Source organism: Stylophora pistillata, chromosome 12, assembly GCF_964205215.1.
Source record: "Stylophora pistillata chromosome 12, jaStyPist1.2, whole genome shotgun sequence".
NCBI classification, from domain to species: Eukaryota; Metazoa; Cnidaria; class Anthozoa; order Scleractinia; family Pocilloporidae; genus Stylophora; species Stylophora pistillata.
Window position 1 is genome coordinate 15,280,001 of NC_142530.1, and position 12,973 is coordinate 15,292,973.

General features: G+C 38.0%; 2 protein-coding genes, 1 long non-coding RNA gene and 1 pseudogene across 5 annotated transcripts in view; all 4 read right to left on the reverse strand.

Annotated features, from left to right (window-relative positions):
- LOC148718960 (uncharacterized) overlaps window positions 1–17 on the reverse strand; it is an 11,737-nt gene extending 11,720 nt beyond the window's left edge. For both annotated transcript variants that reach the window (XM_088741739.1, XM_088741738.1), the window contains exon 1: window positions 1–17. This exon is cut by the window's left edge and continues 255 nt beyond it. The gene's annotated coding sequence lies outside the window, so the exon portion shown is untranslated.
- Window positions 1–12,426, reverse strand: part of LOC148718943 (uncharacterized) — a 279,110-nt pseudogene extending 266,684 nt beyond the window's left edge. The window contains exons 1-8 of the transcript XR_015993723.1: window positions 11,122–12,426; window positions 10,614–10,848; window positions 10,356–10,464; window positions 9,791–9,894; window positions 9,454–9,569; window positions 9,226–9,299; window positions 8,465–8,723; window positions 8,199–8,347 (exon numbers count right to left, since the gene is read on the reverse strand). The product of XR_015993723.1 is annotated as an uncharacterized LOC148718943 (transcript). The remainder of the gene's footprint in view (window positions 1–8,198; window positions 8,348–8,464; window positions 8,724–9,225; window positions 9,300–9,453; window positions 9,570–9,790; window positions 9,895–10,355; window positions 10,465–10,613; window positions 10,849–11,121) is intronic.
- On the reverse strand, window positions 1,710–4,232 carry LOC148718961 (uncharacterized). Its single transcript, XR_015993724.1, has 2 exons — window positions 3,791–4,232; window positions 1,710–2,706 (listed from the first exon to the last, which is right to left on the reverse strand). It is a non-coding gene; the product is annotated as an uncharacterized LOC148718961 (long non-coding RNA).
- On the reverse strand, window positions 4,562–8,205 carry LOC148718962 (uncharacterized). Its single transcript, XM_088740301.1, has 4 exons — window positions 8,047–8,205; window positions 7,135–7,260; window positions 5,357–5,431; window positions 4,562–5,266 (listed from the first exon to the last, which is right to left on the reverse strand). The coding sequence occupies exons 1-4, from the start codon at window positions 8,083–8,085 to the stop codon at window positions 5,159–5,161; spliced, it is 348 nt and encodes a 115-aa protein (XP_088596427.1). The 5' UTR covers window positions 8,086–8,205; the 3' UTR covers window positions 4,562–5,158.
- Window positions 12,427–12,973: the final 547 nt, after the last annotated feature.

Here is a 12,973-nt window from a genome sequence, read left to right on the forward strand (position 1 = left end):
GAAGATCGATTAAACTTTCTTCATCAATTTCCCAAGAGCAATCGCGCGTTACCTGTACGTCATAAGACTCACGCAATACGATCACGCCATTCTGACGTGACCGTCCCAGATTAAGATCTTTCAACTCCGCTATTTCACGACACGGAGCCGGTAGCGAAACTCTTTTTTCGTTAGAAATATATATATATATATATATATATATATATATATATATATATATATTTTTCCCCTTTTGGATATTAAGGACAAGGCAGCTCCCTCTCATCTTTCTTAAGTCTTTCCTCTCATATTTTCAAAAGTGCTTTTCACCTTCCAAGAATAACTCAGAAGAGAGTTGTAGGGTTACTGTTATCTATCCCAACCCATAAGGCCACCGGAGATGACGGCATCAGCGCCAAAATACTAAGAATTGCAGCTCCAGCAATTGCTCCATCGCTGACGAAGTTACTGAACCACTGCCTGTCTACACGGATCTTCCCTAATGCCTAGAAGATCGCAAACGTTACCCCTGTTTTTAAAGGAAACGGCAGTAGGAATGAAATGAACAACTATAGACCGATCTCTGTGCTCCCTATTCTTTCGAAAGTGCTGGAGAAACACATCTGTGAATACCTAATTAACTTCTTGAAAGAGAATGACTTATTCCACCCTCTCCAGTCAGGGTTTAGAGAATCGCACTCCACTGAAACTGCGCTTATTCGATTGGTAGACCAGTTACTGTTTAACCTTGACAATGATAAAGCCAATGGACTTGTTTTTATTGACTACAAGAAGGCGTTTGACCTGATTGACCATAACCTACTATTGTCAAAATTGAAGGCTCTTGGAGTGGGTGAGTGCAGTCTACCCTTGTTCCGTGACTATCTGCGTGGCAGACGCCAGTATGTGAATATAGACGGACACCATTCTACCCAAAGGGCCTTAACATTGGGAGTCCCACAAGGCAGCATATTAGGTCCAATCTTGTTCCTCGTTTTTATTAATGATCTACCTGCAACACTTCAGCACTCAGTGGCTGATATTTATGCTGACGACACAACTATTAGCTACTCCACCCATTATATGACGGCTCCTAATGATATCTCGGTCGACCTTCAGACGGATATTGATGAAATCTTGAATTGGTCAGCTGACAACAGAATGATCCTTAATGAAACCAAAACCAAATCTATGCTTGTCACTGGTAAACGGTTAGCCAAGAAAATGGAACAGTCCACCCTGCAGTTAAACGTTAATTCTACTGAACTTGAACAAGTGAACTCGCATAAGCTATTAGGTGTCACGATTGACAGCCAGCTTACTTTCGACCAACATGTCGAAAATCTATGCACGAAGTTATCGCAGAGAATTGCCGTGCTGCGAAAAATAAGACGCTTTTTGCCCATTGATCAAAGGAAACTTTATTATAATGCTATGATCAAGCAGACAATGCTTTATGCATCAACCATATGGACATCTTGTTCTGCTGAGAATTTGCAGAAAGTCTTTAAACTTCAGAAACGCGCGGCACGTGTAATTCTCGGAGCTGACACTAAAGCGAATAGCGTACAACTGTTTAGGAAATTGGATTGGGTTCCACTCTTTCATGAGGCAAAAGTAAATAGGTCACTAATGGTGTACAAACGATTGTCTGGGGACTGTCCACCTTATATGTCCCAAATGCTCGTAAGAAATGCAGACATAAATGAAAGATCCAGAAGACGTGGACAACTAAACCTCGTCTGTCCCCGATTCAAACGGGAGTCAGAGGGAGGTAGGTCTTTCACAGTATCGACCTCATGCCACTGGAATACCTTACCACTGGACATAAGAATGAAACCTACTATCAAATGTTTTAAGAAGGCCATGTTAGATATTTTTAAGAATAGTTATAAACGATTAGAACATTTTATCTTATAGTTTTTAGAAACTTTGTAATTTTAGATTTTTAGCTCTTGATCTTTGTCCATAATTAATTAGTTTTTAGTCTTTTTCAATAATGATTTGTAATATATTTTAAGAGGGCCACTGGTTTGTCAGTGTTATACTGTTATGTGTTTTACCCTCTTTAAATAAAGTTGATTATTATTATCATTATTAAGGTATCTATCTTTGTTTTCTTCATATAAATAATGGCATACACCTCCCCTTTTGGTTCTGGTTCCCGTTTCTTGACACTTCCGTTCGGTGTACGCACACTTGAAATTATTATCATTTTTGTTTTTTGTTTTATTCATTTAATTATCTTTCTTTTAATTTACATAAGTATTCTTTTCTGTATTAGCACTGCATTCTTTGTTTCTCCACATGAGCATTGCATTCTCCGTACTATCTTGGAAAAAAATTTTTAATTTGTTTACATAAGTTTTCTCTTCTATTATATCTGAAATTTTCTTTATTTAATATACATATTTACTTCCCTCTATATTAAAATTTTTTTTTCCTTCGGAATAGGTTCCAATGACTTTCTAATTTCTCACTATAATTGTGTAGTTTTTCTCGCTTTCTTTAACAAGGACGCGGCACGAGGATGTCGGGCATTGACCTGGTACCAGGTTAGAAACATCCTCGCTTTGCCCCTGACGACTCACAACCATAAGGAGCCTTCGTGCCGATGCATCCTTCTCTCCTCACCCGGCCGGTTGATTTCCATTTCTCTCCATCTTTGAACAACTTTCATAGACACTTCACATCTTCTTTCACCACTCCTTGATCCAACTCCTTATACTATAATATATAAAAGTCTTCTATTAATATATGTACTTTATTAGCTCTTTACAGATCCTTCTTATTACCCAAAGTTCCATATTATTTACCTCTATTGTTTTTATTCCCCCTAAACACAAATATAAACCTGGACCCTTAGCCCACCCCACCCCACCCCAAAACATTTCAACATAACCCCTTACCATAAACTCACAGAAAAAGTGTTAACTAGCTCACGTTCTCTTTATAAGTCATCTATAATCTAAAATGCCGAACACAGTTCTTCATCACCTCCCCTACAACCACTTATCAAGAGGGTAATAGGAATCAACACTGCTCCTCTTCTACCTATATCCTACCCATTCCTGCAGTCACATGTCCATAAAAATCATCGTAAAAGGAGAATACTTTATTTTTATCAATAATTCTTTTGTCCTATCATATCAATAACCCCTTTTCCTTTCCTACAGTCAAAAAAAGAAAAACCCACTCCTCAAACCCTAAGCAAACCCTTACCTATTACTAACCCTAACCCCACCCAAACCCTAACCCAACCCCAATCTAGTACTAACCCCCTAACCCTAAACCTAATCTAACACTAACCCTAACTACAACCAAAACTCTAATATAACATTAGCAATTTAACCCTAAACTCTAGACGCTTCGCCCCCTCTCTCTAATAGTTACTCTTATATATTTTAACTTCATTTTATTTTATTTTGATTTTATTTATTCATTATTTTTTTAACTTTAATAATATATAACATATTTTTTGCAATTTTAAATTGAGTTTAGGAGCGTGCTGTTGTTACTGAAGTCGCTCCCTCAATTTAACACCTAACTTTTATGTTCATTTTACACACTCATCCCCACCCTTGCATGCGCTTTGTTCCTTTTTTACCCACTGATCACGAGATTGCTCATCAGTGGAGTGGGAACCCATTTTCATGGGATCCCTTTTATCAACACCAAGGGAAGCCACAAAGGTTGCTAGTGAAACTACTGATTAATATATCTAATACTATACAAACAAACGACGCAGAACTTCAAGAATATTTGCTATGGCTATCCGCTTTGGTGGAGAGAGTAAACATGTCATTGGTACCTGATCATCCAGGTGAGTACTAATTGGTTTTAATTTTCCTGTTTTGGAAGCTGTTATTAACACGGTTCGGTTCACTTCTTCATAGGGAAGTGGTGTCGCATCGACTGTTTCCAAGTACCCGAGCGGTATTTTCGTCACATTCTGCATCGCTTGGTAAGTCCGATGCTTGAAGTGTTCGCGATGTTTCACACCGCCGCCAGCCTATTTTCAAAAGAACGGCAAGACGATTGTCGTACAAAATATTAGAGGAGCAAACCATCAAAAAGATTCTAGAAGAGCAGGACTCTTTGCTGTTTAAATCCCATGCTTTGTTCGGTAACCAGGACGAAGTTCCTGATATTTCAAATATGGATGCAGAGGAGGCTCTTGAAATTGACAAAGCAAGGGCAAGAAAACCAGGACCACGACCAACGTGTCGATCGTCAATGGAAATTGGCACAGGGGAGGGCCGTTCCACTCGAGAAGTTGAGTTAATTTGGTGGCCAAGCTTAAACTCAAGATCGCTTTGCGGCAAACTGACTGCGTTTCTATGTCAAAAAAACTTCAATTTAGAAGTTCAACAATTTAATTTTTTGTTCCTGTTAACACTTAAACTTTTAAACTTAAAACAACTATAAATACATAATTTGCAATTAGGTCCACAAGAAACTACTTCCAATTAATTATGTTAAGTGTTTCCAGATGAATAGGATAGGACCTCATAAAAGTGATTTCACTTTTGTGATCTTTCGTGTAAATCGACCCCAACAATTCAGCAAAAAGAAACACAAAGAATGATCTTATTTCTTTATTCTTTTTCTTTTTGGAATCTCAACTCAAATGGCATTAAACAATGACGGAGGGAGATATGTACAATCAAGCATGTAGCCTGCGTGGCTAGCCGGATGCAATACGCGCGTGGGATCCTTACGATCGGCGAACCCTAAAAATTCTCGTGGCTTAGCTGAAAAAAAAAAAACTTAACCGCGCGTTTATTCCGCTACCTGCGCAGACTATTATGCCCCAACAGCATCTGCTTTCAAAACAAAACCCACGACATTTAGATAATCAGGGTACGTAGAATGAGAAATATAATTTGAAAGTCCAGCCTCGTTGTTAAGCGAAACTTCAGGGTGTAATATTATTATGGACAAAACTTTTTGTCAGAGTTAGGCTAGGGTTATGCTACGAAGGGATTTATCACCTCTACCGTGACCAGCTTATTTTTCGCATGGGAACATTTATATGACAAATAAAGCCTTTTGTTCAATGCGTTCACCACCGTTTTTGTATGAATGAAAAATATTACATTTCAACTAATCATTCTTTTCATGCGTCAAGGCAACTGAACATAAGATGATGATACGAATAATTGTAATATCTCAAATTCTAGCCTGTAGCTAAAAGGATGCCTTTGACTTTTTCTCTCAAATGAAATGCAGAAGCTTGGTTATACCACTGCAGGATTTTGTCTGACAGAAGCTCACTTACTGGAAACTGAAAGAGAGGAAAAACAAACAAAGAATCATTGCCTTGCTCAGCTGAGATGGAAATTATGTTTTAAAATCTTTATAACCTTATGCTAACCTTTCGCCTTGAGAATTCTTCGAAGAACAGCATAACAAATACTCTGCAATCATATCCGTTTTCTTGTTGAGGTACCTAAGGGTTAAAGAATGCTATTATCTATCCCTTCACCTTTTTACATATTACCATCATTACTACAGTGGTCTCTAGACAGGACTTTCATATAAAGGATATCGATAAGGATGAATTTTAATGCAACAAAACGCAATATAAGGCCAAAGATAATACAGCTAAGGTCTCCCCCAGGGATGAAACCAATTATAAATTTTTCTCACACCTCTGGAATTTCAGTCTGACAATTTTTCTTGGGTTGCTTTAAACTGATTTGGGTAGACAAGAATTGTAGAATAACCAAGAAGTGTCTATTTTATGAACCAGATCTATGGTTGGATTTTGCTGTGCTAATAAAATCAATTCTTCACAGTAAATGACAAAAAGACAAGCTGTATAACCAAACATTCACCACCATCGTAATACTATCCAATTTTTCAATACTTCAGTCAGCCTCAGTACATGATAGTTTTTCCTACCTATATTTATATACTTAAGCATTAACTTTGCCCTAAAAGATGCAACTTGACATTACAATCCATAAGAAGACTAGAGATTTTAATACCTTGGGATAGAGGACTGGCATAGTTTTAGGTGTGCCACCTTAAAGTACAGCCTAATGACTATGATCATATAAAGAGTTTAAAAATACAGAAATGCTGGGTTATGCTGCACTTTTGGGTGTGCCACCTGAAAGTACAGCCTATTGATTATGATCAGAGAAAGAGTGTAAAAGTACAAAAAATGCTGGGTTAAACTGCACTTTTGGGTGTGCCATCTTAAAGTACAGACTACTGACTACGATCATATAAAGAATTTAAAAATACAGAAATGCTGGGTTATACTGCACTTTTGGGAGTGCCACTTTAAAGTACAGCCTATTGACTGTGATCAGAGAAAGAGTGTAAAAGTACAAAAAATGCTGGGTTACACTGCACTTTTGGGTGTGCCACCTTAACGTACAGACTACTAACTACAATCATATAAATAGTTTAAAAATAGAGAAATGTTTGATTATACAGCACTTTTGGGTGTGCTACCTTGAAGTACAGCCTTTAGACTACGATCCTGGAAAGAGCATAAAAATACAAAAATGCTGGGTTATACTGCACTTTTGGGTGTGCTACCTTAAAGTACAGCCTATTGAATATGATCATAGAAAGAATTTAAAAATACAATAATGCTGGGTTACACTGCACTTTTGGGTGTGCCACCTTAACCCATTAATGGCCGCAGCTTTTGTGGAAAACTGTGTTTTGAAGCTAGTCGAGCAGATTTCGGGTCACTGTAGTGGTTTTAAAAGCTCAAACTTACCAAAAACCGCTTGACAGCTCGTACACTCGACGGCCTTTCGATCCCAATGCAAAATGGCGGCCTGAAAATCTCGGGCACGCACAGAAAGCAAAATTTTGACAGTTTTTGGGTTGAAAAGTAATGCCCCACTTAGGACTTTTACTTTTCTCTCTTTCTCCTGCCCTCTGTTTCCCCTCTCCTTGCCTGAAGTTTCTCCTCACTTGCTGGAAATTTAGTAGGCTTCATTTTGGTGTAGAGATTTTTTAGGAAACCACTCATTATTTTCGAAGCACATGCTCAGAAAGGTAGGAGGGTAATGGAACACGATTTTCGTGCAGATTTTCATGTCAAAGTTACATGGTTTTTTGGCTATTTCTCCAATCTCCTTCACTCAATTGCACTCATTCTGGTATCATTTGCAAGATATTTTCAACCTGTTCAAGTATGTGCTCAAAGTCGTGCTCCAGGGTTAAAAGTGATGACGTCACGAGGTGTAGAAAGGGTGTGGGTCCCCATGGGCGCATACGGGCACACTGGACGTCAACAGGTTGAAGTACAGCCTATTGAATATGATCATAGAAATAGTGTAAAAATACAAAAAATGCTGGGTTATACTGCACTTTTGGGTGTGCCACCTTAACGTACAGTCTACTGACTACAATCATATAAAGAGCTTAAAAATAGAGAAATGCTGGGTTATACAGCACTTTTGGGTGTGCCACCTTAAAGTACAGCCTTTTGACTACGATCCTGGAAAGAGTGTAAAAATACAAAAATGCTGGGTTATACTGCACTTTTGGGTGTGCCACCTTAAAGTACAGCCTATTGAATATGATCATAGAAAGAGTGTGAAAATACAATAATGCTGGGTTACACTGCACTTTTGGGTGTGCCACCTTAAAGTACAGACTACTGACTATGATCATATAATGAGTTTAAAAATACAGAATTGCTGCACTCTTGGGTATGCCACCTTAAAATACAGCCTATTGACTACAATCAGAGAAAGAGTGTAAAAATACAAAAATGCTGGGTTATACTGCACTTTTGGGTGTGCCACCTTAAAGTACAGCCTATTGACTACAATCATAGAAAGAGTGTACAAATACAAAAATACTGGGTTATACTGTACTTTTGGGTGTGCCACCTTAAAGTACAGTCTACTAAATAAGATCATAGAAAGAGTGTAAAATTACAGAAATGCTGGGTTATACTGTACTTTAAGGTGTGCCACCTAAAGTACAGACTTCTACATATGATTAACAGGAAAGGTAACAAATACTAAATACTAAATAAGAAAGGTAACTAGTGCATACTGTGAAATTGAAAAGCAAGCAAGTACTTACAAATGGTGCCCATTTCAAAAGCACTCTCCGACGAAACATCTGGGCACTGCACAATATAAACCACACCTCATAACTTAAAGAAAAATAAACAAGAACTGTTGAACCACAAGTGAACGTACTTGCCAATGCCACCTCTGGTATCAAAGACTTACATCAACATGGGACTGACAAAATGTAACACAGTTAAGAATAAAATTCTTAGCTGTGTTTACATCTGTGTAGGAGAGCTTCAACTTGTCCAGCAGAAGGGAGAATCCCACAATCTCTTCAAGGTTTTGAAGAATTTCAAATGCTGTTGGACCTGAAATGTGTTTTATCACAATGGGAAAAATAATAGATATACCCACAAAGTGAATCAATTGTAAAATACACACAAAGCCCATAATTTGACCACTCATGCACCCGACATAGAGCTAACATGAATATTCTGCTTTGAAATAGCCGACTCCTGACCACTCTTCTCCTTAACAGAAATTCTATCACCATGAAAAGACTCTGGGCCAAAGCACTTCAGGGCTTGATTGACTTCTAGAAGCGAACCAATTTTGTAGGCAAACAGACCAATGGATGCAAGCAACTGCCCTGTATTGCACATCTCCATATGTAGTGCACACAACTGAATGCTTGTAAGCTCTTCATCAAGGAGAAAAAGGAGATCATCCCGGATTCCAGTTGATCTGCAAATTATGGATAACAATGGTGTATTTACAATAATTATATTGTAAATGGGTACCCCTAGAGGAGCAGGGATGGCGTGGTGGTGAGAGCAATCGCCTCCCACCACTGTGGCCCAGGTTCAATTTCAGAACCTGGGGTCACGTCTGGGTTGAGTTTGTTGGTTCTCGTCCTTGCTCCGCAGGTTTTTCTCCGGGTCCTCCCTCTGCAAAAACCAACGTTCCAAGTTGTGTCCCCAATTAGCTTCAAGCTAAATACCCCTGACACATTAATAAAGTTTATCATCATCATTATTATTATTATTATTATTATTATTATTATTATTATTATTATTATTTATAACTAAAAAATAAATAGTCTTATGAATATCATGGCAATAAATAAATGGTGGAAGGTGGCTGCTCTTACCAATGCATCAACTTTGGTACCCAAAAGGCCTCAAGCACTTCCTACATAAGCCTGTGCATTATATAATGATCATGAAAGGCTAAACTTAAAGTATACCTGCCTATGTTACACTTGCTTCGTAGGCATTCTAGGCAGGTTTCATCTGGGGCCACATCATGACATTTGCAACCCTAATGGGAAATGAAATTACCTCAAAATAAATTATTATCTCATGAAATTTTGTGGTTGCATTATTAGAGAAGACTGTAGCTTGTGGATTGTAACTGATGAACTACAACTAAAAAATGCTCATTGATCCACATGTACACCAACAAAAATACTTACCCTGATTGCATTGCATATAAAGCAGAATTCCACATCTACCTCTTGACCACCAAGTAGAAAATCAAGATCCCCTTTCTTTACCAAAAGAAGGATCAGTGTTTTGTAGTCCAATGAAGCTAAGATATGACAAAAAAACAACAGCAATAAAGAATTATGATATGACATACATGTAGAAAATTAACTTATTGTTTAAAATAATGGTCACTGATCATGAAAAAAAAAAAAAAAACCTCAATGAAGTTTCTAAAAAGAAAGTCAGCATCCTCCCTTTTAAAAAGATTAAGGTTAATGTTCTTGCAAATAACCTTTATGTAACAAAATGATAGAAACATCTTACCCTCAAATTCTAAATTGAACTTCATGCCATCAACAAAAATTCCTTGGTTCTTGATGATTCTCTTTTGTTCATTTACATCCTTTAAAAGTACTTTCAGGCTTTCCCTATCAAGATAACAATAGGCATGAAGACAACCAATGAAACTTGTTGTTTATTCAGAGCTTATGTTGGGGAAATGTTCTTATAATGCAAAAGGATTTGCAGTTTTTTTCCTCTTTCTGTTTAATTCATAATGTGTGGGTATTTTGTTTGTGTGTGTGTGTGTGTGTGTGTGTGTGTGTGTGCGTGTGCGCGCGTGTGTGTGTGTGCGTGTGCGTGTGTGTGTGTGTGTGTGTGTGTGTTTGTGTGTATTACAGTTGTCAGATCTTAGAGCTAGTACTGGAAATTGAGTCAACAACACAACTATGAAAACTGTAACATATGTTCTATAAAACTATAAGCTTTCAGTAAGGAAAGCTTTATAAGAAAGTGTCTCTACTGTGCAAATTAAAAACTTTGTGACCACATCAAGCAAAGGAGGAAAAGTATTTTAGTAACATAAAAAAAATAGAAATTAATGATGAACCTGTTTTCTTTACAATTGGCAATGGCCAGTGGGTAAACAGACTTTGCACTCTGTATGTTGTAAACAGGGTTGAGACGGGGAACCAGACCTACCAACACCTGATTTCAACCTGATCATAAAAAAATGATAATAGAAATGGTTATTATTTCATTCTCATTCATGGGAACAAAAATTATGCACAACCACACATTTAATCCGAGACAAGGTATTGTTTTATAATTTATGGCAGCACACTTAAACCTGACAGTCAGTATTTACTGCAAAAGGGTCTTCCATCTGTTTTCATCAGAAGTTTGAGAGTTGGTGAGCACACGTTATGCAGCTTTGCTCGCGGACAATCAACTCCAAAACAGGAAACAAATCCACCTGATAACCTTGTAAAGGAGAAAGCATCTTTTTTCACATCCATGTATACTTTACAAACTCCAAAGATCACTTTTTTGGCCACCTTCATTTGGTTAAGGTTCAACAATATTGGTGTGTCAGAGGATTTCTAAAATGGAAGCCAAAGAAAGAAAGCAAAAGAAAAATTAAAACAACAAAATTAACATGAAAAATACATCTGATATAACTGAGGTTTAAAAAAATTAGCTATTATCATAGTAATAGTAAATAATAATGAGACTTCCACTTCTTCTACCACTTTCAAGCATTAAATTTGTTACTGTGGAAATGCTTCCAAGTTGGGATAAATTAAATGAGTGCAGACATATCCTTTCCAAAAGAAGCCTCTTAAGATTGATAACTAATAACAGACCTTGCTTACCCCTGTCCTTCCCAGTTTGGTGATATTGATTACAGCTTGCCAAGTATTACCAGATATCCTTGCCTTTGTCTTGAAATGTAATAGCACCCAATCTGGAACTCGGAGGCTTTCCACATATAAGGAAAATGTTTCATCACCAACAAGCTCTTCCCCCGTCCATTTAACTCCTTTCTTTAAGGCCACATCCTCCACAATCTCATTTACAATAGCTCTGGCCTCAGGATCACCAAAAGCACACCTGCTGGAAAGCACCATTGATAAATTTTCTCGGCTCCTTTCACAGATGCCTTGTGCATCTTGGAGAATGCGGCTCCTTCTTTTCTTAATAAGGAAAGTCTTTCCTGGGGTCTCCAAATCATTCCTTTCAGAAATCTCCTTTAGATTAGGGGAACTAAGGCTGCCAATGTTTGGAGGAGTCAAATGAACCGAGACATGCATTTCTTTCATACAGGCAGAGTGTTGAATTGAGGGATCATTGTAAGGCACCGAGCTGCACATGGTTGCTTTCAATTCTTCAAGTCATTGCCATCTCCCTTGAGGGAACTCAAATCCAAGCCATTCAAAAATTGTTTAACTTTATAAATCACGGCAGATCCTCCTTCTTCAGAAGCTCCTTTTTTTCCTCAGAATAACCAATACAAGCCCAAAAGACGAGCAAACAACTTCAAATGCACTGGAATTTTTCTTGTTGACGAAGGGGCGCCCATCGAGAAGTCGAAGTTTGTCTCTTTCAATTCGGCAGAAATCTTCTGGAGAAGTTGCCACGATCGGTGATCGCTTAAAATATTGCAGAGGAGTAATTCCACAAAATTCTGTTGTGAGCACATACCAGTAATTATGCTCGCTTAATGCATCACTGACGACGCGAGAGAAGGTCGAAAAACCTTTCCTCCGCGCCATTTTTGGGGAAAATAACTAAGAAAACTACATACACTACAAAGCAATCTGGAAAAAAAAAAGAACATTGTCCAGATCCAAAAACAGACACTGTCCAGATCCAACCGAAAGGGGCGCTAACGATATTAACCATGCAAACGCTGACATAAAAACCACATATTTAATGGGATTAGAACACCTGGGGAGTTTGATGTGCACTTCCAGTGCAGACGATTTGCATCCCCTCATGATGGAACACGTTCGTACTCAACTTGAAAACAGCAATGGAAATTCAAACTCCATTTAGAAAGTGTTAAATCATTGCCTTCCCAGAAAAGATCAACCATTGAGCACAACGGAAGACCCGTTTTCTCAAGCGAACAAATTCAATAAGTTTTACACCTCTATCGGCCTATAGAGTCCTAAAGTGTGACGTCACGTTGCCACAACAGCATTTTTTTCTGGTCTAAACAGTTTAAACTCATACTTCAAACATGGCGTCTTTATCGATATGCTCACTTGTTTCTTTCTTTTCTGGAGAGCGGAAATCGCTTGATCGCGGAGAAAACCACTTCAAATCCGACCATGTCCAAAGCTTTATTTATTCCAGGGGAGTCATCAAAGGTGAAGTCCAAGCAAGCATGAAAAATAAGGACTACAAAGTCACAGTAAGTAGCCAATTTGGGATCACAACACGTGTGTTCAATTCGAAGAACTCCCAACCCCGATTTCACCTCCAATTTAATGTTTACATTGCAGAATATATATTGCAACTTACGTGTCTGTTTCGAATCATCTTTTTATCAGATTTATCTCGATGAAAACCTTGAAATAAAAAACACAGAATGCGAGTGTCCTCGCGGCAAGTTGTAGTGCAGTCACACGGCAGCCATATTTATTTATTGCATCCATAACCTTAGCAGGACGGACCTGGAATGCCAATGGAAACGAAAGCGAAAGGCAGAAAGCGTACAGT

Bases quoted from the DNA above. Each gene is read 5' to 3' on its own strand.
- LOC148718962 (XM_088740301.1), bottom strand. From the start codon at position 8,085: ATGTTTCGTCGGAGAGTGCTTTTGAAATGGGCACCATTT. The intron at 5,432-7,134 runs GTTGAAAATATC...TTTAACCCTTAG, and splicing joins TTGAGCACATACTTGAACAG to GTACCTCAACAAGAAAACGG. The intron at 5,267-5,356 runs GTTAGCATAAGG...CCTCTCTTTCAG, and splicing joins AAGAATTCTCAAGGCGAAAG to TTTCCAGTAAGTGAGCTTCT.